This window comes from Crocodylus siamensis, chromosome 2 (assembly GCF_052110815.1).
Source record: "Crocodylus siamensis isolate JL-2025a chromosome 2, ASM5211081v1, whole genome shotgun sequence".
NCBI lineage: Eukaryota > Metazoa > Chordata > Crocodylia > Crocodylidae > Crocodylus > Crocodylus siamensis.
The window spans coordinates 232,200,200-232,225,952 of record NC_143396.1 but is presented as its reverse complement, the minus strand read 5'-3'; the positions used below and the strand labels follow the sequence as shown (position 1 = coordinate 232,225,952).

The following is a 25,753-nucleotide window of genomic DNA, read 5'->3' as shown; positions in this document are numbered from 1 at the left end:
AGTGCTGTCTTTCTTGCAGAATTAGGAAGGCAGTGATAAGCTCTCAATTCTTGTGTATATTGTCACCTCCTTTATGTCTTTCTGACTGAATGGGGAACAGTGTTTTAAGGTAAGTGTTTTATACTTACAGTGATCAACAGAATGGCAGAGTTGATCCAACTATAGCCTTATATAGTTTCTGGCTTGTGGGCCCGTGGTTTCTGGTTACTGTCTTTTTAAAATTATGCGAAAAACGAACTAGGAAAATCTGAAGTTCAGTTTTCCTCTTTTGTAGCCGAGTTGCTTGCAAAAAAACAGCCATTAAAAACAAGTGAAGTGTACTCAGATGATGAAGAGGAAGAAGAGGATGATAAGTCTAGCGAGAAAAGTGATCGCTCATCCAGATCATCCTCATCTGATGAGGAGGAAGAGTAAGTGTTAAAAGCTTACAGAAAAGCTACTTCCCTGAATGTGCTTAAAAAACAAACCAAAAATACCTGTCTGATATGTGACTCTGCCTCTTGGCATATATGAAGGCTTTTAGATGAATAACAGCCTTGAATGAATGCCTCCCTGCCTGCCCCAAACTCCTATTAATATGGAAAAGTTCCAGGTTGTCATTGTAAAAATGTTGAACATGAATTGGTTTGTTTAGGAGCCTAGTAATGACAGGATAAGAATCCTAGATCATTGGTTTGTATCCCTTCCAGGTCATTAGTACCGTTTTTTTGTGGTTTGGTGACCTTTGCCCAAGGATTAAAGTAATATGGAGAAAGATGTCCTCTTGCTTTGAACATAACCTGTGGGTAAGAAGCATCAGAAACTGCCTTTCCTTTTGTATCTGTTCTGATCTTTGGTCTCCATTGTTTTTCCAGCGAGCATCTTCCACAAACACTAGGTCTGCATAAACCACAGCCTTTTAAGAAGATGAATTACATCACTTTTATAGAGGTTTTATTTGGTATAAATCAAATACTAACCTCAGCTGAAACCCCTTTGTGTGTGTAGTGTTAATGATTTTATTTCCCTTCTTTCTCCTGTTTTTCCTTTCCAAAACCAGGAAAGAAGAGATTCCTCCAAAATCCCAGCCCGTGTCCTTACCTGAAGAACTGAATAGGGTACGGTTATCCCGGCACAAGCTGGAACGCTGGTGTCATATGCCTTTCTTTGCCAAGACAGTCACTGGCTGCTTTGTGCGAATTGGCATTGGAAACCACAACAGCAAACCTGTCTATCGGGTGAGTTTGTCTTCTGGGGTTTGGGCTGCTCCCCTCCCACCCTCCACACACAGATTTGTGATTGCTGGGATCCTAGCATTCACAGCTATGGTTTGGTTTGCCTCTCGAAGGAGCTCATATGTATTTTGTTCACTTAAGTAAAGAACCTTTCAGTGTAGGTCAGAATTTTGCGGCTGCCAGAGTAAGGGAGAAGGTACATTTAAAAAAAATGCCACAAAAACCTGAGACCAGGTTGCTAATTAATTAACAGTCAAATTTTAGGGGTGGCTGAGTCCATACTAAAACAAAACAGGAAAAGGTAGCTGAGGAAGCACTGATTTTTATTTCTCTGCTCCAAAATTGATAGTAAATCTGTGGATGCCTTTAAGGATTTACTACAGACTGCTTTCCCTGATGAACACCAGGCCTGTGCAACTAGGGAAGTATTCAATTTGGATTTGGCTGAAGGACAGTCATTTGATTCGGTAGGGGGGCTCTGCGGCATAGCTCCCTCTCCCTCCACTGCTGCACCCACATCAGCCTTGCCTTCACTGTGCCTGCATTCCCCTCCACCCCCTCCTGGCTGAGCAAGCAGCGGCAGGACAGAGCCCCCACTCCCAGCCCTGGTGTGCCTGCACCTGTTCTCCCCCCCCCCAGCTGGACAGCTTGTCCCAGCCCCAATCCCTCCCCCAACCCCAACAGACTTACCAGCTGGCTGTTTAATCAATGGCCGAATCTCCGAATCAGCTGAATCTTTTTCTGAAGCTTTTCCAAATCGATTAGAAGCATCTGAATGGATTTGGAGCTTTTATTTGGTCTCCCAATTTGATTTGGATTAGGAGATTTGGTCCCCAAATTGGGCCAGATCTCTTCCAAATTGAATCGGCTACTGAAGTGTCGCACAGCCCTAAGGAACACCAGGCAGTGCCATCAAGTTCTAGTTTTCTGTACTCGGCGAAGATTGAGATGATTTAGATCTTTGTTCTCTTGTGTACGATGTCCAGAACACCTGTGGAGAATAAATTGCCATTCCACTGCTTGTTTGCTACAGTGACTGTATGATGGAATAGAAGAGCATTCTCTAAAGCTCCAGTCAAAACCCAGGTGTGTTAGAGTGGTTGAGTTTAATATGATGTGCAACACTGAGTTGTTTTTATCTCCCTCTACAAGCTACTTTAATTGCAACCAGCATGGCTAATTGAAAATATATTAGAAAATTAAGGAGGCTACACCTAATAATGGGAGCAAAATTGAAATGTAAAAAGTACATGCATATTTTGGAGATGGTACAATTTTCCAAGTAGGTCTTTTCAGGAATGAGTTGCTTGAAGTAAAAGAATGAACATGAACTTATAGGAAACAACAATTCCATTACCTCGGAACAGGAATAAACTTTCTATATAGGTTAACATTAAATTGGTCTGTGACATTTAGTCGGAACAATAATTGGAATAACCTTGGCCTCAAGTGGGAAAGATGTAAAGCACGTGCTGTGTGGCCAAAAAATTATATGAAGTTAATGCTCAAGGTCTTCTCTCTTGCACATCTTTCTCCAATTGTGCAGGTCGCTGAAATAACTGGTGTTGTAGAAACTGCAAAGGTTTACCAGCTTGGAGGCACCCGAACAAACAAGGGATTGCAGTTACGGTAAGATGTCGGAATAGTTTTGATATTGGGTGATGTATTTGTCATCTTATGGCATGTAAATATTTCTTGTGTGATATAGGCTGGGAACCAAAATGCAGAGTGGTTCTGTTATCACACCATAATTGTTAGTACATTCTTCCCCTTTAATAATAAGGTGATGGCATGCAGCTTGTGGTGAGGGCTCCTCCCTCATGCATCTTTGATCTCTGAAAATTCAATTGGGAATCACCAGAGCAAATGTATGTATTTCTGCTGTGGTGACCTGTATTCCTTTCCTCTCCTCCACCACCAAATGTGGCAGTGGGAAAAAGTATCTTCCTTTTGGCAAAAGCATCATACAAAATATTACGTAGCACTGCATGAACAGCAAGTGATAGGTGGACAGAGGCCACATCAGGTCTCCCTGTCAAGCACTTATGTCCCCCATGTAAAGATTTTATGGCAGTTTGATGGTGTGGTGGTTGTATGAAATTGCACAACATTCTGAAGTGGGAAAACAAGACCAGACATTGATCTGATTCTCCCACTATTTGCAGAGTGGCTATTGGTTCAGGTTTTCAGTAATGCACCTTCTAAAAAAAAATATGCATTCACACCTGTAATGACAGTAAAAAGCTTGGCCACCAAGCCTGTGGAGAGAGCTTTCTGCAGGGTAGATAGAAATCAACTATTTTTTTAAAATTGCTTCTTTTTTTTTTTAATTTTAATTTGAATCAGATTTTTTTATTTAATTTGTATATTTGATTTTTTTTTGTTCAGATGCCTTTTTGGGGGAAAAATACTATATAAAGATAGTTTTTAATTTAAGATATGTTAAAGCTCAAAGAGATCATCATGAAACAGGGATTATAATTTCTAATTTATATACTATTTGAGACAATATATTCAGGTAATGTTTTTCGAAAAGATTTTTTTATAAATGAGTCAAAACAGGCCATAGACTATATTAGGGGCCCGATCTTATGGGGTTCTCAGAGGCTCCTCTATAGATTTGTAAAGATTAAAAAAACCCACTCTATCCAATGGGACTCAGTGCTCAGATCTCTGTAATGCTTAGTTTCAGTTCTCAAACTGTCGATTTGTGTCTCCAGAGATAACATCCTTGTTAACACCCGTATATGGAGATGAGATAATAGACCTAATTGCCTAACCATCAGCCCTCTTGTGTCTCTGCAAGTTCATGTACACAGAGTCAAGCCCTTACCTCTCTCTAGAAGTGCAAAGTTTCAAGAAGTTCTACAAATGCTATCCTCTGTTCATTTCAAATGATGATTAAATCAAGGCTTCCTGACTGCTGATTTAAATTGTGATTTGCCTCATGATTTAAATATGCTGTAAAGTTTGTCTGGCACTTGGATTGCTATGTAAGATGCTCAACAGAACAGAATACTTGGGGAACCTGGGGCATTCTAGGTGCTGGCCAGCTGGTGATATGACTTCTGATTCAGAAATTAGAACCAGGCTAGCTCTTGTACTTATCATTTAGGACAGTATAATTCAGTCTTAACACATGGCACTTTTCAAACCTAAGAATGCAGGAGAGTCTTTTGTATTAGTGGATTGTGCTTTTAAAGAGCTTTAAAGCTGTTTGGAGGAGATGAAGCTTGTGCTTATATAAATGAGGTGATTGTCAAAAACTTCACAGACCTAAAGCGTGCCTGCCAAATAATAATGTAGATCTGAAGAGAACTGCTTTGCCACAGTTTATATGTGGGAATTTGGGAATGGAGATGAATACCCTGAAGTCATTCAACTGACAACAATAATTTGTGGACCCAAGTTATTGGCCTCCATTCAGTAGATGGCCTCAGCACAGTGTTGGTTGGCACCTGGGTATATATTGTTCCTCTTCTTCCTTTTTGCAGACATGGCAATGACCAGCGTGTATTTCGTCTAGAATTTGTCTCAAATCAGGAATTTACTGAAAGTGAGTTCATGAAATGGAAGGAAGCGGTAAGTTTGACCAGGTTGATTCTGTTCCTAATAACTCTGTCAAGAATGTTCTGAGTGGAAAATGATCCTCACCCTCTCTGTATTTAGATGTTCTCTGCTGGGATGCAGCTGCCCACGCTAGATGAGATCAACAAGAAGGAGGTGTCCATTAAGGAAGCTCTCAACTACAAATTTAATGATCAGGACATTGAAGAGGTACGTAAACTGACTAGGCTTTTAGTTTGGGGGCCTTTAAAATGGGCTGTCCTGGAGCAAAGATTCTCATTCACAGTACTGCAGCACCCTGGGGTGCTGTGAGATTTATAACTGCAGTGAAGTGCCACTCAGTATTTGCTGTGTTGTGTGCGCAAACACCTACATGTGATTTGCAAGATAAGCCCAGAGATTTCAAATAAGGATTCATTTTTTCTAAAACATACCACAACCTGTTGTGTTCTTTCTGAGTTACTACAGAAGAATTGCTCTATTACTTTCCCATAATCAAAAAATGAGTGAAAGCTAAAAACTGATACTTTGAGGGGTGCCTTAAGTCTACTGAGGTTGAGAAACACTTTTCTAAAGGGAGGCTGAGGTGGTTGGTCAAAGGGAGAAGAATCTGCCTACAGCAAAGATCTAGTGCTTCCAAACTAAAATGATTCTGAATCTTTACTTGGAGAGGGAGGAAATGATACAAGACGACAAAGTTAAGTGGAATGGTCAAGGTGGAAAGAATAATGCAGGAGTCTTAACTGGATCTGCTGTTCAATGCACTCTTTTTGCCTTATTTAATCCTCTGAATCCTGCTTATAACTTGTACTGTGGCTTAGCCTGGCATAAGTGCCTTAATTTCATTTCTGTTCTGAGCACAGAACTCTAATACCCATCCCCTAAATAGTTACTTGCGTAAATAGTCACGCAAGTTGTCTGCCAGTGTTTCAGCTCTTATTATCTTGACTAATGACACCAAATCTTATTTAATAATGTATAGATCATATGTGGAGTAAAAGCTTGTTGTCTGGTACAGTAATGAATGAAGGCAAGAGCACTGAAATAAAAAGTCTGTGGGCAGTAAATATCCTCTGTTTGAAACTTACGGCCTCTTGTCTGTAGTGTCTAGGTGCTATAAAATAAACTTTGTTATAACTTCCACTACTTTGCTTTTTGCTCTTCGTGTTTTGTAGATTGTGAAAGAGAAAGAGAGGTTCCGAAAAGCCCCTCCCAACTATGCCATGAAGAAAACTCAACTACTAAAGGAGAAGGTGAGAAGGATATGGTGATACAGTAGAGTCCCAATTTACGCCATTCTGACTTGTGTGTGTCTCTCTCGTTTTACGCGATTTTTTTCATTAGGGTCTGGACTGGAAAATGCCCCATGAGATGCGCGAGACCCGCATATGTACACAAATGCGCGCGAGACCCGCATATGTACACAAATGCGCGCGAGACTTGCAGGCGGAATCGAGCGGATCTGTGCTGTCATTGTGGTAGTGGCATCTCAAGATGCATAGGCAACATGCTAGATGCTCCTAAAGGCAATTCTGCCAAGAAAAGGGGGGAAAAAAGCTATGACTGCAGTGTGTCTGGGGTACACAACACCTCACTATTCTATTATTTCCTATGGGGAAAGTTGTCCTGGTTTACACAAATTCGACTTAGATGAAATTTCCTCTGGAATTCAATACTTGCATAAATTGGGGGTCTGCTGTACTTGTAACCTTTAAGGTAAAAGTCTGTGACTTGAAAAATCAAGGTTAGTTTGGATGGTTGTGATGAGCTAGAGCCCAGTTCGAATTTCTAATGGGACACTAATCTGTGCCACAGAGATGGTGGTCAGCAACTGTCCTAGCTATCCCTTTCCTTGTCCTCTGGGTGAGGAGCTTACAGTTTGGCTGTAGAAGCTCACTTTTTCTTCTTTATTGCTGTTGTGTGCTGTTTTGAAAACCATGAGTTAGTATTCCATCTTGTGAAGAGGCAGTGGGCATCTCCTCTCTTCTAAACTAGTGACATGATCATGCTTCTCCCCCTCCCTTTGTGGCCTCCTGTTCAGATTTCTGTTGAATATAGAAGGCTTAGGAATGTATTGGCTGTTTCGATGGGTCTTTTTATTTTGGAGATTTAAAAAAAGTGCTAACAAGCTTTCTATGCTATGGAAACACCTGCTTAGTTTTCTCACTAAGTTTGTCTCAAACACTTAAATGTGAGGAGTTCAGGCCTATTTACTTTGTTCAAGCCAGTCCCAGGATGTGCAAAATTTTATTGGTTTGCCTATTTTAATAAAACTCAGTTGTGCACAAAGGACATGCAGCAAGCTCTTGGGTTTTTTTTTCCTCTTTCTGAAAGGATGTCATTGCTGTGTGTGGCCATGAGGTGGCAGAATAGGTTAGTTGCATGCAACAGATGGATTTAAACTCAATCCTTTGAGTTGATGTTCAGAACTGCAGTAGTTTTCAGTCCTTTTCCTGTACTACTGGCAAGAATGAGTTTTAATCAGAGTTGTAGATGTCTCTTCTGGACTAATGAAAAATGAGCTCCTTTTTGTCCTGTCCTTAGCAGTAAAAGTGTATGCACTTGAAGTACTGTATTTACCTGAATCCAAGATGACTCTGAATTTAAGATGTACATGTAAAATTAATAAATTGTGTTATAATTTTATACACATCCCCACATGCCATTGTGGGTTTCTCCCATGCTCCCGTTGCTGCAAGCCCACTCCTTTACCACATAAGCTACCCCAGCCTGGACAGGCAGTGGCTCAGCGTCAGCTTTGGCCCCAAGCCCAGGATCGAAGCCAGAGCTGCCACCTGCCCTGGGCTGATATTCAAATCTAAGATGAGGCCTTTTTCTCCCCATGTTTATTGTGGGGATCGGACCTGATCTTGGATTTGAGTAAATATGGTAGAACTGGCTAGATGACTTAAAGGCTTATCTATAATTTCTGTGACAAGCTTGATGCGGGTAAATTGTGTAACAAATTGCTGTCTGGTTGAAGGCCATGGCTGAGGACTTGGGGGACCAAGATAAGGCAAAACAGATTCAAGATCAGCTTAACGAACTAGAAGAGAGAGCAGAAGCCCTGGACCGCCAGCGAACAAAAAACATTTCTGCAATCAGGTGGGTCCATATATGTCATTTCAGAAAGGAAATTGTCTTAATAGAAAAGCAGCAGAAGGGGGAAACAATGCAATCATTCTTAGTGACTTGGAAGCAAGAGTTTTGAGTGTGATATCTTTTGATATAATCATCGTTTTTGAAGGTTAACCAGTGACATGTTTGAGATTTTAGATTTAAACAGGCTTTCAGCTATAGTACCCTTCCTCAGGTGACTTGCAAGTTCTGATCCTTCCTTCTTGTATATATGAGGGGTGATCAAAAAGTTCTAAGACTTAGCCTTTATTTTAGAGAATAGTGTACAAATAACATTTTTATGAGCTATCCCCTTCAAAGTAATCTCCCCCAGATGATATGCACTTTTCCCAATGTTCCTGCCATTTTTGGAAGCAATGCTGGAAGTCTTCAACTGAGTTTTTTGAGTTCCGCTTTTACATTCTTATGGATGGTTGGAATGTTATCAAATCTCGGTCCTTTCAGCTTCATTTTCATTTTTGGGAACAGAAAAAAATCACATGGGGCAAGGTCAGGTGAATACAGAGGTTGTGGTATCACAGGAATATTTTTGTTTTGTTTTTGTGTTTTTTGTTTTTTTTTGTTTCAGCCAAAAATTCTTGAGTGGAGACAGCAGTGTGTGAAGGAGTGTTGTCATGGTGCAGAAACCATCAACCATTTTCACATGGCTCACGGCGGTTTCTTCTAACTTTATCCCTCAAGCGAATCAAAACCTCTTTATAAAAGGCCCGATCGATTGTTTGACCACTTGGTACAAATTCCTAATGAACAATACCCCGAACATCAAGTCTTAGAACTTTTTGATCAAACCACATATACCTGGGTTGCTACGTGTACTACCCACGTCCTTGCCATTTCTCTCTGCTTGGTCATATATGCTATTTGCAGTTTCCACTTGTCAGACATGGACACATTTTTCAAAGCATCTTAAGTAAAGGAGTGTCTGCCAAAAGCTAGTGCTGATTAGAGCAAACTATCACACTGATGCTGAGAAAATGCTATTTATGGTTTTCTTGGATTTTTTTACTGTTAAATAACTGTGTTACTATACTTGGGCTTTTTTTCCCCCCAAATCTTTCTTTTAGTTACATCAACCAGAGGAATAGGGAGTGGAACATTGTGGAGTCCGAGAAGGCTCTTGTGGTAAATAATGCTGAAACAGTACTTTGGGGGAATGGGGAGGGATGTTAATTACATGAGACTTTTTTCCATTTGTTTAATTTATTCCTTTGTCTGTTTAGAAAACAAAGCATAGAAAAGTGGTATCACTTTAAAGAAGGCATTTAACCATCCACTGATCAGCTCTATGCCCAGTAGGTTTCTCTGGAGTTGGTAATACTGGCATAATTTATTATTTGTGTGGCCTAGGACAGGAGCCAGAGAACAGACACGAAAGGATAAAATAATAAGGAAATGTGTTCTTTGTGTGTTCATTATGCAAGGGAAGTTAATCATTTTAATGCTCACTTAAGCCTCATATTCCTTGAGTGGAATGTAAATGTTCTATTCATACTGTATTTCATTGGATACAAGACTGACAGTCTCGAGTGCAAGACTTTCATGGTCTCTAATGCCATCTTCTCACCTTGATGTTGTGTTATGGCTAAATTGTGTGTAAGGGTTATGGGAGCTAACTCTATAACACCTATATTTGTTTCTTCTATAGGCCGAAAGTCACAGTATGAAAAACCAGCAAATGGACCCCTTTACTAGGCGACAGTGCAAACCTACGATAGTCTCGAATGTGAGTATAACCTTGAGGTCAGTCCAGGGCAGCCAGAGGGAAATATGGGCTAGTGCACAGTCAGTGTTTTTTATCCTTTTCTTAATGGCATAGCCATGAAAGGATACTGGGAGCAGAGTTGTCCAGGTACTATAATAATAGATCAGGTCGTTCTTGGCCTGAGTATATAAGGCCTCTGTTAAGATCTATTGTAACTGAACAGAAGGAAGAAATGGTATAGTTCATTATTGATTAGATCTTGCCAAGAAGATTAGTGATCTGCGTGTGTGTGTGTGTATATTTGTATGAGGAGAGATGGTTCTTTGAAATTAATTAGCAAATTACTTGACTTCAGGAAGACTAGCTGTTTTAGTTGTAAGTTCTGTTATGGAACACCATAAGTTTTAAACCTAAATATGGTTAGTGGATTGTGCGTTTCCTAATGCATCCCAAGGACTCTGTCTTTGGAAGGAGTGAAGCTGAAGAGGATCCATTGTTTGTGGGCGACTCAGCATGAATTTCCACTGCAGTGCTTTGGCAAAAAGGGCTAATGTCATTCAAGGAAGAATATGGTTAGGAATAGGGGTTGAGGAAGAAGTGGTAAGGTTAGGAGTAAGGGTTTATCGGTTTTTAAACCTTTGTATACAGTATTGGTAAACCCAGTCCTTGAATACTGTGTACAGTGCTAGGTCAATGTCTTTTAAAAAGTATGTTGGCAAATTGGAGAAGGTGCAGAAATTGCAGCCACAAATAATAGAAGGGATGAAAAAAACGTTTTGCATTTGAAGAACAAGGTAAGCTCTTTATGAAAGAGAGGCCCAGGTGAGGAAATTGATGCTGAATAAAAATACCTTCCCAGAGAGAAACATACTGAAGAACTGTTTAATCTAGCAGAAAATAGCATAGTCAGAATTAGTGGCTGGAAGCGGAAGCCAAGCAAATTCAAATTTAAACTGTTTTTTAACTGATGAAAATGATTCAGCCATTGGAACAAATTACCAGGTGACAGGCTTTGATTTCCATCTCTTGATTTGTAAAACAAAACTGGATACCTTTCTATGAGACTTAGCAGAGCCTGAGTTGTTAGGCCCAGTTCAGGAGGCAACTTTATGAAACTTAATCATTTGTAATATATATGGAAAGCAAGGTGGCTGATCTCTAAACCCCTCATGAATCTAAGCACTTTGGATGGTAAGGTTCAAGGGCAGGTCTTGTATGGAAATGCAGCATCTCACTTTCTTTTCTTGCTCACAGTCCAGGGATCCTGCTGTCCAAGCTGCCATCCTTGCCCGACTAAATGCAAAATATGGATCTGGTGTATTACCGGATGCTCCAAAGGACATAAGCAAGGCAAGTATCCCTTTCTGCTAGTCTCACTTTTTTTTCACCTCTGCCTTGTCTCTCCTCACTGAGAATCCTGTAATTTTGTGTGCATGTGTGTGTATGCATGTACATACATATGTATAGTCCTACTTTACTTCTAGAAATGTTTGTCCTGTTGAGGACTACTACTAAAGGAGAAGAACTTGACCTTTCTTGGGGAATGGAAGCCGTCAGTCATGGGAGTAGAGCGAAGCCTACCTGAAATTAGCAGTCATTATTTCCTTTGAGACTCGGACTGCGTTCTCTGGTTTGGGCTAGTTATTAATCTGTTTACATTTCAGGGTCAGGGAAAGGACAAAGACATGAACTCTAAATCAGCCAGTGATCTCTCAGAGGATCTGTTCAAAGTGCATGACTTTGATGTGAAAATTGATCTCCAGGTTCCCAGTTCAGGTAGGTTTTTATTATATGGGGAAGAGTATCCTTCCTTCCCTTCCCCTCTCCTTCCTTCCCTGAGAAATGCATGAATTGGGATTACGCATCTGGTTGGGAATTGCTGCTGCCTGGTTCAGAAGCAGACATGGGAGCACAATTCAAATGCTTTGTGCTATACTCATGTAGAGAAGATGCCGTCTTGTAGAAATATATTTGTGCCTTTACTAGTAATATGCATCATGAAGTAGACTTTAGGTTCAACAGGGCATTAGTCTAACAGGTAAGAGGATAAGATTTTAATTGAACTAGTCTGCCAGCAGTTTAATTTTCAGTCTTTCCCATCCTTTTTTTATGTTCAAGTGCCAGTGCTGAACTGTTTTGGAATGTAATGTAACAGTGTGATCCACTAGTAAGGATAGTTTTGCATCACCGTTGGAAGGAGGACTAGAGCTAAATGGGTCTTTTGAATGATTACTGTTTGCCTGATCCAGTACAACACTTACTACATTCCTAAGAAATGACTTCAGGAGGAAAATGGAGAAAACAATAAAGTTCTGGGAGACTAGATCTGGTGTAAAAGGGGGATTCCAGGCATAGGGACAGTGTAGAAGAAGTCAGAAGGGGAAGAGTAGGACATATGCAAAAAGGTTAGTGAAAATAATGGGTGAAAGAGGAAACCTAAAGATAAGAGCCAGAGGCAAGCCAAGGCTAGGTATGTAGGAGCCTGAAAGGCAAGACAAGATGTTTAAATGTTGTGCGAGTAGAGAGTCGGTGCATAGATTTGAAATATGGCTAGATTTGCTCAGAGTAGGTAAAGGTTTTGGGGCAGCATTTTCAGCATCCTTGTTTTAGATGGCAAGAAATAATACCCTGTCTAGTTCATGTTATCCCTGGAGTAGAGATGCGTAGAAAACCAGACTAGTTCATCCCCTTGTAAGATCTGTCCTGTGTGCTTGCCATATATTCATGTGACAGTTGTCTTTGAGAAATGTCCCTGAATAATACCTGAAATTAATATTCATGTGGCTGTTGCACAGGCTTTGTACAGAGTAATTTCTTTTGTAAATGGAAGACTTAGCAATGAGTAGGTTTAAGAGGTGTAAAGACAAAATTGTACATACCTATCTTGAAAGACCTGTGAACATTGCCCATAATAAATGGCAAATGCTGCATTGTTTTGCACAGAAGCTGAGACATAGATTCCAAGGTGAAGTTATCACAGAGAAGTTTATTTTTAGTTTGTGGCAGGTAGGGCTTGCAGTTTTTTCCTCTCTGTAGTTAGTTATTGCCATCCAAAAAACCATTCACTTTTCTCTTATCCTCCTACAGAGTCTAAGACACTGGCCATCACTTCTAAGGCTCCACCAGCAAAAGATGGTGCCCCTCGGCGATCACTGAACCTGGAGGACTACAAAAAAAGGCGGGGGCTTATTTGAGCTTACCCACTCCGCTGCTTCTGATCCTGCATGCTCCATGATGATGTCCTACCTTTTTTCTTCCTCCCTTTTCAGTTTCCTCTTCTGGGTTGGAGCAGCAATGGAGCTGGGAAGAGACTCTTTAAAACTGCCAGTCATTTGTAACATAAATCATTTGACTATTTACTGTATAGACCTCCCTTCTTGCCCTTTCCTCCTATCCCCTCACAAATGTGGATCTGTGCTATTTGGGGTTCTCCCACTTTTTAGGTTTTTTCTTTTTTTGAGGTTTTTTTTTTTCTTGTTATTTTTGTTTTAATTTTGTTGATGCATCTCGTTGGTCCACTCAGTGTTCAGTATTAGCCTGAAGTCTGGATTTCCGTAGGAATCTCTTTGGTGGTTGCAGCATCAGCATTTGGTGATCTCCCCTTGCATACCACCACAGACATGGTGAATAAACATCAGCACAAGACCTTTGTGGATGGAAAGGTCATCTGCACTTTCTTCCTCCTCTTCTTCCTCCTTGCTCCTAGCTCTGGAGAAGGGAATCTCCAAAAAACTGGCTTAGGTTCAAAGTGTAAATTTTTTTGGGAGGGTTATGTGACTTTTTTTCAGGTGTTTTTTATCATTTTTAAGCTGCAGTACTATTTGTATCTGTCTGTCACGGTTCTTTACGGCTGTTTTGAATTTCTACCAGCTGTACTTGAGCATCTAAAATTGCAAGAAAGAAACTCATTAAATGTGATTCTTACTAAAATGGCCTGGGTGGTATAGCTGTTTAACCTTGCACATACTCCTCTTTTTACTCTTACTTACCTGATGAGACAAGTGCACAATCTATCTGTAGTACCTCTGGTCTTTTGCCACAGCTGAGCGGAGTAGCTCCCTTTGGGATGCCCCTGGACACTCACGGAATGGGCTTTAATTTCTTCTACAAATCCAAGAAATCCTTCAATCTATGTTTATCATGTCAAATTCCTCTTCACCAGGCTTCAACTCATTTGTGTGGTTTCTGGGTTATTTTTTTTATTGGGGGGAGGGAGATGGGGTGGGGGGGAGGCTTTTTTATTCCCCCCCCGCCCTTTTTTCTTTCAATCATTTTAAACTTGGATTAAAAAAATTAGTTTGCGTTAAGGGAAAGGGGAAGAGCACAGTAGAAACCTAACTGAAAATGAGGGCAGTTGCTGATGCACATTTTATATATATAAAGTTGGTAAACGTGCAGTAAAACACTAGCACAATGATTGTATGGCTTTATGAAATGCTTGCCCAGAAACAAGATGACAGCTTGATAATCTCTCAGGTGTAAAAAAAATCAAAGTGTAAATAAGTGGCATTTCACGAAGAGCTTTTCAAAACAAACGTCAGCTGAATCTATGGAACAAAGAGCTAAATTAAGAAAATAAAACGGCATTAGCTGTCTAACAATTCAAAGGTTCCTATTCAGATAAGCATGCAAACTTGTAATTTCTATTCAAGGTGATGCTGAAAGAAGAAGTGGTGTTCTCTTGTACAGGGTCTGAAGGTGAGAAGAACCCGACATTCTTGGAATGCCATAGCATTAGTATTTCCCAAAAAGCCACACACTGTGGTTATTTTTAAACTGTGTCTGACTCTGACTTGCTGGATCCTTTAATGAAATTTTAATCTAGTACATATATTTAATTTCCTTTTTGTTATTTTTTTTTTAATGATAGTTTTAAAGAAATGTGACTGTGTGAAATCTGACGCAATGAACTGTGTGTACAAAATTAGCCTTTTTAGTAGATGAGTAGTTCTTGTCTACTGTGTAAACAAATGGGCTTATTTACTAGATAGTCCATAGTGCTGGAACTCTTGTGTAGACTATTCAGTAAATATGCAATCCTAGATTTGTTTACTTGCCCATCAGTAACAGCTTCTCTGGAGCTGTAGGCTCTCACTTCCATATGTACTTTCAATTTTTTTTTCTTTTAAGAAAGTGGATTTATGGAATCTGCCATTTGACTTCATAGTAAATCTCAGTATCCGCTATGTAGATATGCCAATTTTTTTTGTTTTGGCTTTGCAGCAGCTTCAATAGTGTTACAGTTGTGTAACAAAGCCCTCAAACATCATTTTCAGTAGCCAATTTCCAAATATCAGCCCTTCTGACACTTACCAGAAATAACTTATAAAATCATGCATTGCAAAATGTGAATTGCCCACAAACATTACCCAGAACTGAGGCACAACAAGTGACCACTCTAGTAAACTTAATCATTAAAAAAAACTCCATTTATGATGATTGCACTTATGTTGTTTTATTGTAGAGCAAATTTTTATGGCTGAGTTACAAACAAAGAAATACTCTTTATAATCAAAATGTTCATGAGACCCTTTGATGCTTTAAATGGTTTGCTCCATTTCCTTATCCTTCCTTAGTAGAGTTTTTATTACATTGAAGAGGAATGCGCATGAGTTTAATGTGCAGAATTGTGAAGTGGTTATGACCTAATCATCACAGTCATCAACTACTAATTGCAGTTCCTCCGAGAGTTACTAGAACTTCTGCTGAAATATTGTTTCTAACTAAGTCGATAGCCAAGGAATCATTATATGCAAACCACTTTTGAGAAAAATGCATCAAGAGGGAGTACTCGTTTGAGTAGTTACAGAGAACGAATTGTGTAAGAATCTTTCCTTTTACTTTTTAAGTGCATGTAAAGGTGAGTGACTACACCTCCCACCATTAGGGAGGGATTGATTTGTTTTCTTTGTTTCACTTGTGTCCTAGCATAGTTCATTACAAATGTACAGACTTCTATAAATAAACTTGGTTTGTTGGTTTAATAAGGTTGATTATGTTTATCCCTTGATATGAGGTACCTGGAACCTGTGTATTTTCCTGGATCTTATGATTTGCCTATATCAACTTAATGACCCAAAATATCAATATTGTAAAATACCTATTAAAAAGAGTAGCTGTTCTGGGGAAGAGTAGGGCATTTCTGATTTCTGGGCTGCTCCTTTGCGCAGCACAAAAAAATCAAGTGGAGTGGCTTTTTAGTGATATAATTGCCTAAGCCACTTGGAGGGTGAGGAGCCACTTAAAGGGTTATTTGTCTAAGATCTATGTCTTTCTGCTGTCCCTTACTCCAGAACCAAATTTATGTTAATTCCATGAAAGAGTGAACTTCTCCAGTAGTTTCACATCTGACAAATTAAGGTTAGGGAAACTGTCAAAAAGGATTGCACATCCTTGAATTGTTCTTAAGTTTTATGTATCCTGCCCTTTTCTCTATATTTGTATGGAGCATCTGTAGCAAGAAGAGATCTATGCTTAGAGGAAAATTGGAATACATCTGTTGTTCAAGTCTGTTCTTGTACCATCTCCAATTAAAATTTTCTTCTGGCACTATTTTGCACAAAACTATTCTTTATGATAGGAGGCTAATGGATGTGCAAAATACTTTTTGATTCAAGAATCTGAGAGGTATTAACAGAGAATGTATTTTTAAATTTAGGCTCCACTGTACTCTTCAGATTCTTGCATCATGTCCATCACCACAGAACATATACAGTAATAATGCTGTCCTTGCTGTCCCCTCACCTCTTCCCCAATTCTCCATGCATAAGTGCTATGCTGGGCCAGACCTATGGGCCATCAGCCTAGTATCCTGGTGGTTTCTTCGCCACATCCTCAGGAACTTCCTCATGGTTCTGGCTGAACTTGTCATCTCCCAGACTAAGATGGAGGCTCTGGCCTGGGGGGATCCCAGGTTACTATGGGACTGTTTCCCTGTCACTCCTGCATATGTCTCCTTCCAGAGTTTCCCTGAGTAGCATCCACTAGCTTTTGGGACACTGCCCCTCAAATGAGTCCTAGTTAACCAAATTATGAATCTGTGAGTGTTACTGCCTGCCATTCCTGCTTCATGTTTGTTTGTTTTTTTTGTAATGCCAAGGAATTGATTGTTATGTATCTACAACTTGGAGATAAGCAGAGAGTGAAATAAAAGAAATACCTCTATCTTATACATAGGAACAGGGATGCTTGATGACATGCCTAAGTTTACACAGGAAATTCCATGTTATGGAACTGAATCTGTAACTTTCAGAATCCAGCTCTAGGACACTGTTTCAGATCATAACCTGGTCTCTACATCACAAGGCACTTTCTGTTGCATGTGAAAAAAGACATGTGTAAGTCCACCATAGAAAGCACTTCTAGGAGTTTTAGCTGGATGCCTGAGGTTTAGAGTGGCTTTTGGGTCCCCTTCCCAGTATCTGAGTAAGGATAAAAGGAACACAGACTTTTAGAAAGGACATAGGCAGTGAAGAGAACTTGGCCAAAAGCAGTGCTTTAAAGCAGTAAAGGGTCACAAGGTAGGCAGATTTCCCTATGGAATCCCTGGTAACGGGATGTAAGTCTGTTCGTGTCCTTTTCAACAGGTTTCTATTATGAATGACCTAACAGAACAACAGAATCTGACCAGGATGAATTGGTCCATTACTTCACAGAGTTTAAAACATAGTGGTGTTGGAGACCTTGGATATCCCTGAAGTGTGACCAATTTAATTGAATCCTGGTCTTGTTCTTTCCATTGCAAAAACTCACTTTGTGCAGGGTTAGATTTGGGAGTCGACAACAGAGGAGCCATGTACTGGCCTTTGCTGTGGAGACTCGTCATACCTTGTCAGGAGGAAATGAAGCATACACCTACCACTGGAGATTAAAGGCCCATGCATGGGTTCATCTGAAGGATAACTGGAAGGCTGAATTCCTCTTTTGTGATGAGAACGCTAATCTCCTGAGACTTCAATTTGAATTGGGAAATGGAAAAATTCTGAAGCCTGTATGATGACATGAACACAAACATTAGTGGTTTTTTTTGGATGTAATGCAAGCTTAAGGTATAGGAATGTATTCCCCTGTATTGTTGTGCAGTACTTGTATGACTATAAAGGCGTTTCAGTGTTAACCCAGATTAAACTGGTATTCAGGTTTTTTTTCATGGTGTAGGGCAAGGTTAAGATTGTTTTGGGTGCCTTAACTATGGATTTGTGTATTATGGCGTGTTTGGGTTTCTTTAAACTGTAATTTTTATTCAGAATTCTTGGATCTTTTAATGTGTTTGGAGCTTTTTGTGTGCTGTTAGAAGACCAAAGGGCCCCCATGCAGGCCTTTGACCTTGTTGTGAAGCTCCTTTTCCCATTGTAAAGCCAAATGGATGAAAACTTGTTTAAATCGATTTATGCTGTATGACATGTACAGTTTAGCACTTATGTGTGAAATATGTTGTTGCAAGCAAAGCAAAACAAACCGCAAGAAGTGGATGCTGGCATTTAAAAGGACTTGTGTTTCTGGGGTTAAAGACACTCATGTAGGTTACATGGTCAGCTCTGTAGTGACAAAGTAGGGCCACAGTTGTTAGTTGAGGTAATTTTTGAAGTTCTCTTATGATTAATAGTGCTATAATGAAGCTAATATGTACAATTAATAGATGCCCAAGTGCATGCTCCGAATGTGGATAGAAAATTATTGGGATGTGATGTTGATAAAACACGTGTAAGAAATGATATAAGGAGGACTACAGTCTTTTCTGTGGCAAGACATTGGAACCAGCATGAGAAGGAATGTCTATTCCATGTTGTTATTTCTGTTTAGGTAAGTGTGTTTCCACTGGATACTCTTGAATACTTCTAGCTGCATTGATCATGTTCCCTGTACTGGGAAGTTGAAAGCCAGGTGCCCAAAAATCAGCTGGCTTCCAGGCTATATTAGGATGTGGGGGGCCCTAGTTGCAGTCCCTGGAGCCAGCCAACAATTAGCTGCCATACATTCAATTTTCGGGCACAATGGAGATCAGCTGCAAAAACACAATTTTTTGTGTAACATTTTTGTGGCTGGTTTCCCATTTTGTGGTCCCATTATTTCCCTGAATGCGTGGCCAGGTTACTATTTATGACAGCAACTAATCATGTCTTAAATGTAGTGTCTGTCAGGGGCCTTAAATGTCTAACTTTGCAAAATAACTACTATTGAAATGCAGTGGGCACATCTACACCATGTGTCTTAATGCACACTAGCCTATTCTGTGCATTAAAGTAGTGTGTACAAAACCATGCTAATATGCTAATGCACAGTAGAATAGGCTACTGTGCATCAAGCGTTATCTAAAAAGCTTGTGCTACCGCGCATTAGTGCAACACAATGCACATTTATTTATTACCTCATATTGGAGGTACTAAATTTAATGCCCATTAGGTAAAGTGCATTAATGCAAGTGTAGATGTGTCCAGTAAGGATTTATTTTCTATTCAAACAAAGTGGGATTTTTCTCTAGGGAAGCACTGAAGCCTATTTCAGAAGAATTTTCCTGCGTGATTGCTAAAAGTCCTAGTAGACTTAATTCCTCTTAGTACTATTATGACCCTATGTAGTCCAACTATTGTTTTTTCTATTGAGTGGATCAACTTTAGTTTGATGATAAAGGGAAGAGTTGAACTTGTTGGGAACAGGAAGTCATTGACTTCAGTATTTGGATACATTGCTCTTCCTTGACTTTTAAGCTCCATGCAGGTCATCAGTGAACTTTTTACTATGCTATAATATGGCCTAGAAGTCCTCCTCAGTCTCTTTGTCCACATATATATAATTTCCCTACAAAAGGTGTCTGAAACAAATGGTGGTGGGGGGGGGTTATGATGAGGAAAAAGGTGAGAACCACCCTTATGAAAATATGTATGTCAGCAGCCTTTCAAGCTATAGTATATATAGCATTGTTTGTCAGCTGTCTCAAGAAAGCATAGTCTCTCATTCCAGAGAACTGTTTATCTCTACCCATAGTGTTGAAAACCCCTCTAGGAATAAGCCATTCTCTCAAATATAATTCTGGAACATTAAGTTTTTTTGAAGTATCTGGAAAACTAATGATGATGCATGTTACCTAGTCTAAGCTTAGTTACTTCTCTCCATCTGGTTATATGGATTGCACTGTACTGTGTCTAGGATGGATGATGTTTCTTTTTGGATGGGGGGTGGATTGCTTCTCGGCCTCTTGAAGGCTCAGATCAAGTGTTAAACCACAGAATAATTGATACTATACCAAAAAAACCCAATAAGCAACAGGGTCCAACACTGTTTTAGTAGCTTTTGGAATAACTACAGAATTGATTAGCAACAGATTTTAATATAAGCTAAGTAGATTTTCATATGGCACAGCTAAGGAAGATACTAAACTTCATTTTTAAACTTGGGTGGAAATAAGATCTGATATTTTATTACTTTGTGGGTTTGATAAGGCTCAAAAGTATGTAGAAATTGGGAATAAATAATTGTTTACATCGGTGGTTTAAAAAATGAGGTTTTAGAAATTACTTTGATTCAAGAAGTTTGCAGGTTGGCTGCTACTATGTTGTTTGCATATATAATATACCAACATTCATGTGATTGTTATATCTTGGAATTGAAATTCTTGGGAGAATATTATCTTTGCATTAAGGAAATTTTGCTTTGCAAAATGTCTAGTTTTGGTCTTGTGACTACATACAGAGTAGACAAGACTAAGCTAAGCAAACGTTTAATAATGTTTGCGTGTGTGCATTTTCAGTGTTTAAAGCCCAGTATCATGTTTATGAAAAAAAACTATGAAAAACTTCCAGAAGTTGAGCATAAATACATGCCTATTAACATGTAAATTTTGTTTGGAACATTTAAGTCTTTATCTTGCCAAGGTAAAGTTTTTATTGTCCCCTATAGTTTTGTTAGTAAATCTTTTTTTTATTGGTTACATTTGCAGCTGATGGGATAGTAAGAGCGCATCCTGTTCTCTTCATTACTTAAGACTCCATCAGAATAATATTGCTTCATCAAATTATTAAAATTACAATAGGCTTTATTAATGCATTTTTAAGGCAATATACCTGCATACAAATATGCAGGTCATAAATACAGGATGGGATACTGTCTTGGAAAGCTCAGACTCAAAAGCTAAGGCATCTTGTAGGCAGCCTTCCCACCTTGAATTCTTACTGAGAGATTGCTACACAAAGAGCTAAGTGCAATTCTTGTGTAACCCTTCTGCTGAGCACCTGGCATCAGAAACAAGGGCTGGATTCAATTTTGGAGATGCTAAATATATTTTGCCTTGGCTTGAGCCCCCACCCAGGCCACCTGGTAAACACTAAATGAATCACTAGGGTATCCAATGAAACGAATAACCTTTTCCTTGCAATCAGTACGAACACAACCCCCTGACTTATTACAGAGACAAACAGCAGAACACAACATAGTCAAGCAAAAACAAAACAAAAACACTGTTCTGGTTCAAAGTATACCCTGTATCACCCTTACCTCTTTTGGGGAGCCCTTGAGAGTGCAGAGTGGGGAAGTCTTGACCCAAAAGAGGTGAGGCTGTGGGAATTTGAATGTCAATCTTTGCTGGAGGTGCTGGTTCTCTCTGCGTTGCAAAGGGCCCTTTCAGTTGATACAGCTCTTGCCAACCTGTGGGGGAGCGCCGATTTCTGCTCCTGCCCTGGATTCCCATTTCATGCAACTCTGCTGAGCTACTGTAGAGCGCTGATCTCTGCTCCTGCCTGAGTGGCTATGGGGATGAGCTACCAGTTCCTGCCCTGGACTCCCAGCCCAAACTCCACAGGGCTACTGGACTTGAAAAACCCTGGCTGTCTGTACCAGCTGGCCTCAAGCTCCAGCCAGCATCCTCCTTCTCCTCTGCAGGGGAAAACAGAGCCCCTCAGCCCAGGTGGCCTGAACTGTAAATAGGTAGTCAGTGAAGATGTAAACTGAAGTGTCAGTGGGTTAGGGAGAGGCTGGGTGGTGGGGTAGAGAAGGGGGAGGAATAGTGGAGAGGTATCTGGGGAGTCAGATGTCAGGCAGGTTATAATGTGTCATAAATCCAATGTCTGTTTTGTCCATGATTTTTAGTATCCAGGAGGTTTCATAGTTGGTAGGGTAAGGTCAGAAGGGACCTGAGCAGATCATCAAGTCCTGCCCTGGCAGGAAAGAGTACTGGGGTCAAATGACCCCAGCAAGGTGACTGTCAAGCCTTGTCTTAAAGACCCCCAGGGTAGGAGCCTGCACCACTTCTCTTGGAAGTTGGTTCCAGATCCTAGCCGCCCTGACAGTGAAGTAGCGCCTCCTGATGTCTAGCCTGAATCTACCCTCTGCCAGCTTGTGACCATTATTTCTTGTCACTCCTGGTAGTGCTCGGGGGAACAGGGACTCCCCCAATGCCTGCTGGTCCCCTCTGAGTAGTTTGTAAACATCCACTAGATCCCCCCTCAGCCTTCTCTTGTGGAGGCTGAACAGGTTCAGGTCCCGTAGCCTCTCCTCGTAAGGCCTGCCCTGCTGCCCCCGATCATGCGAGTGGCCCTCCTCTGGACCCTCTCCATGCTGTCCACATCCCTCTTGAAGTGCAGTGCCCAGAACTGGACGCAGTACTCCAACTGTGGCCTGACCAGTGCCGCATAGAGGGGGAGGATCACCTCCTTGGACCTGCTTGAGATGCATCTGTGGATGCATGACAAGGTGCGGTTGGCATGTGCCACCTGACTGCATCCCCACACTGCCGGCCCATGTTCATCTTGGCATCAATGATGACTCCAAGATCCTTTTCTGCCTCTGCACTGATGAGAAGGGAGTTCCCCAGCCTGTAGGTATGGTGCTGGTTCTTCCTCCCCAGGTGCATCACCTTGCTTGTCAGTGTTTGAAACCCATCCTGTTCTCATCCTCAGACCCCTGTGACCTGTCTAGGTCTGATTTGCAGACTATTCCTCCCTTCTGGCATGCCCACATCCCCCCACATCTTAGTGTTGTCTGTGAATTTGAACAGGGTGCTATTTAACCCCCTCGTCCAAGTCGCTGATGAAGATGTTGAACAGTGCGGGCCCGAGGACTGAGCCCTGGGGGACCCCACTGCCCACATCCCTCCAGGTCCACCACTCTCTGGGTGCAGCCCTCCAGCCAGTTAGTGACCCGTTTGACTGTGTAGGTGTCAACACCACAGTCTCATAGTTTTTTAATGAGAATGGGGTGAGAGACTGTGTCAAAGGCCTTCCTAAAGTCCAGAAAGACTACGTCCACTGCTACCCCTGCATCTAAGGATTTGGTGACCTGGTCATAGAAGGCCACCAGGTGGGTCTGACAGGACCTGCCTCAAATGAACCCATGTTGGTTGCCTCTAAGCATAATCTCCCTGCTGGCTTCTCATGGACATGCCAGGATAATGCTCTCAAACACTTACCTAGGACCGAGGTAAGACTAACTGGCCTATAGTTGATGAAGTGGAGTTCATAGGCTCATTTCTTTTGCTATGGTCCTGTCCATTTAGATTCTAAAGATATGCCTTTGGAATCAGTTTTAGGTACATAACCTATTACCCCATGTCCCATAGGTGAGGTTCTTGTGATTGGTATTGGTCCATTTTCTTTTGAGTTTTGTGTATAGCATCTATTACTACTTGTTCATATTGCTTGAGATGTTCTGGCAGCTCCTGTACCCATTTTATCACCTCAGGAGAATCAGCTTCTGGTACCTCTGGGATTATGCCAAGTGGCAGCAGAGACATTCATTTTCCAAACAGAATTTGATATCGCTGCAGCCTTGTACCTAACCTGTTTCCACTTCAGAGTGCTCCAAAATTAGGGGCAGCTTTTCACTCCAATTGCTCCTGACTTGACCACCACCTTTTGGAGTGACTCCTTAACAGTACGATTCATTTGCTCTACTTGCCCTGATGCCTGAGGGCGGTGAGGGATGTGTAACTGTTACTTTATCCGTAGGGCTTGCAGCAGGTGTTTAAGCACTAATCCTGTGAAGTGGGGACCCCGGTCCGAATCAATTATCCCCAGGGTTCCAAACGTGCAAATAACTTCTATCCATAATTTCTTGGCAGTAGCCTCAGCAGTGTGGGTTTTCATTGGAAATACTTTCACCCATCCGCTAATGGCATCAACAATAATAAATATTGATTTCCTTTAGCTGTCCATGGCAATTTGTCAATATAATCCATTTGAATTCTTTGCCATGGCCCCACTATTCCCTGGTGCATAAAGGGTTTTCTACTCCTAGGTCTTGGCCCCTCTGCAGCACACAGTAAGTAATTACGGACGCATTTCAGGCCAGTATGCTAATTCTTGTACCCTTGCAATAGTGCCTTCTATGGCTTTATGCCGAAAACTGTGACAGGCATTTATGATTTTTTTTCACCTGCGTTCTGCTGGCAGATACCATCTGACTTCCCCAGAATCCTGATGGACTGCATATTCACTTTGTATTTCCCATTTTGACTTAGTTTGACTGTGTGTTCGGTCTACAGCTACCTCCCTTTGTGCCCCTTCTTTAGCAGTTGCATTCGCCAACTCATTCATGTGGGCTTCTAAGGATGGAGTATGCTGGTGTGCCTTCACATGTTGAATCTTTAACTGCCTGGGATGTTTTTGTATTCATTCACAAATGGCCTGTCAATCTTCCATTTGAGCAATCCTTTTTCCCTCTGCAGTGTGCAATGCTGCTTTATTCCAATTTTTAATCCAATATATCAGTGCCTTAACACACAAATCATACTCTAGATCAGAGGTGGGCAAAATGTGGCTCACGGGTTGGATGTGGCCCATCAGGCCATTCTATCCAGCCCGCAGGGCCCCTAAAATTTTAGAAAATTAATATTTAGCTGCTCCTGGCTGCCTGTCATGTGGCCCTCAATGTCTTGCCAAAACTCAGTAAGCAGCCCTCTGCCCGAAATAATTGCCTGCTCCTGGACTACAGCCAAGTCGACAGCAACAAGGTGACTGGCTAAATGGGTTGTCAGGGGCACTGCAGCAAAGTCTGCCTAAATTAAGTATAAAAGGACAGTGAAGATTGGGCCCCGACGATGCTGTATGCCATCCACATCAACTCGGGAGAAAACTACCGGATCCCCCATAAGCTCATTGTGTCAAGAGGTACCAGGACTAGCCATTGTGACTGAACTGGAGCACCAGTGGATTGGCGTGCATGCGTGCATGCGTGTGATTGTAGATACAGCATTGCTTTTCCTCATTTGATCTATGTATGTCACTCAATAACTCAGGGGGGGCAGGCAGGAGTGCCGGTGTCCCCCCTGTGAGCATTGTCTGGGGAGCGGGGCCACCAGCAAAAGTGGCTGTGCCACTTCTAGAAGTGGGACCCGGCCTCCCCCCATCAGCGTGACTGGCTGCAGGGGACACCCCCCCCCGCAGTAGCTGACTGGTGTCGGGGGGGGCATGTGCCCCCCCGACTCGAGGCACCAGTCACCCATACTTAAAAATAAAGACAAATTTATTTCAGGACTCTAGATGCAAAGGTACTGCAAAGAAACAATTAGCTAGATCTATTACTGAAAACCTCTGAGGCCCCTCCTGTACCCTATTTAACACAGCTGGCATATCTGCAACTATAGGGTCCATAGCTCAATAATCTATTGTCAATCTCCATGACTTATCTGCCTTTAGCACTGGCCAGATGGGTGAATTAAACTTTGAATTGGTTTCAATTACAACATCCTGCTTCAACAATTCTTCAATGGTTTGCTGCATAGCCTCTTCAGCTTGCTTTGGAAAATTATACTGCTTTTGTGGTGGCACCAAATCTCCTGTTATCTTAACACAGGCTTCTATCATCCCACAATCACTTGTATTTTTATTTCAAACATCCTAGGAATTGTGATACCCATTTGTCTTCAGTGTCCAAATTTATGGCCTCTATTCCTTTACACTGTTCTAGTTTCCCATAAGGATTTGTTTCCCCAATTTCTCCATTTATCCCTGTGGCCTTTTAAATTACTTGACTGGTAAAATCTAGGATCCATCCCTATGCTGCTAGAAAGGGGGATCCCAATATAAAATCCTCTGCAGATTCAGAATGCTGGAGTCCCTTTAAGGTGGTCTGACAATTTAATATTTGCCAGTATTCCTGTACACACTACCCCTTCTATTTCTTGGCCAGTAAAACACCGCAG

The 25,753-nt window shown here is 41.1% G+C and overlaps 1 protein-coding gene across 2 annotated transcripts in view; it reads left to right on the top strand.

Annotated features, from left to right (window-relative positions):
• Positions 1-17,723, top strand: part of RTF1 (RTF1 homolog, Paf1/RNA polymerase II complex component) — a 48,163-nt gene extending 30,440 nt beyond the window's left edge. Inside the window, exons 7-18 of one of the 2 annotated variants that reach the window (XM_090033396.1) lie at positions 275-410; positions 1,040-1,217; positions 2,761-2,843; positions 4,709-4,796; positions 4,884-4,991; positions 5,957-6,034; positions 7,765-7,886; positions 8,984-9,041; positions 9,565-9,642; positions 10,876-10,971; positions 11,286-11,397; positions 12,709-17,723. In XM_090033396.1, the coding sequence (XP_089889522.1) occupies positions 275-410; positions 1,040-1,217; positions 2,761-2,843; positions 4,709-4,796; positions 4,884-4,991; positions 5,957-6,034; positions 7,765-7,886; positions 8,984-9,041; positions 9,565-9,642; positions 10,876-10,971; positions 11,286-11,397; positions 12,709-12,815 (1,244 nt within the window). In that variant the 3' untranslated portion in view covers positions 12,816-17,723. The remainder of the gene's footprint in view (positions 1-274; positions 411-1,039; positions 1,218-2,760; positions 2,844-4,708; positions 4,797-4,883; positions 4,992-5,956; positions 6,035-7,764; positions 7,887-8,983; positions 9,042-9,564; positions 9,643-10,875; positions 10,972-11,285; positions 11,398-12,708) is intronic. The other variant, XM_090033395.1, reaches the window with a different exon arrangement.
• Positions 17,724-25,753: the final 8,030 nt, after the last annotated feature.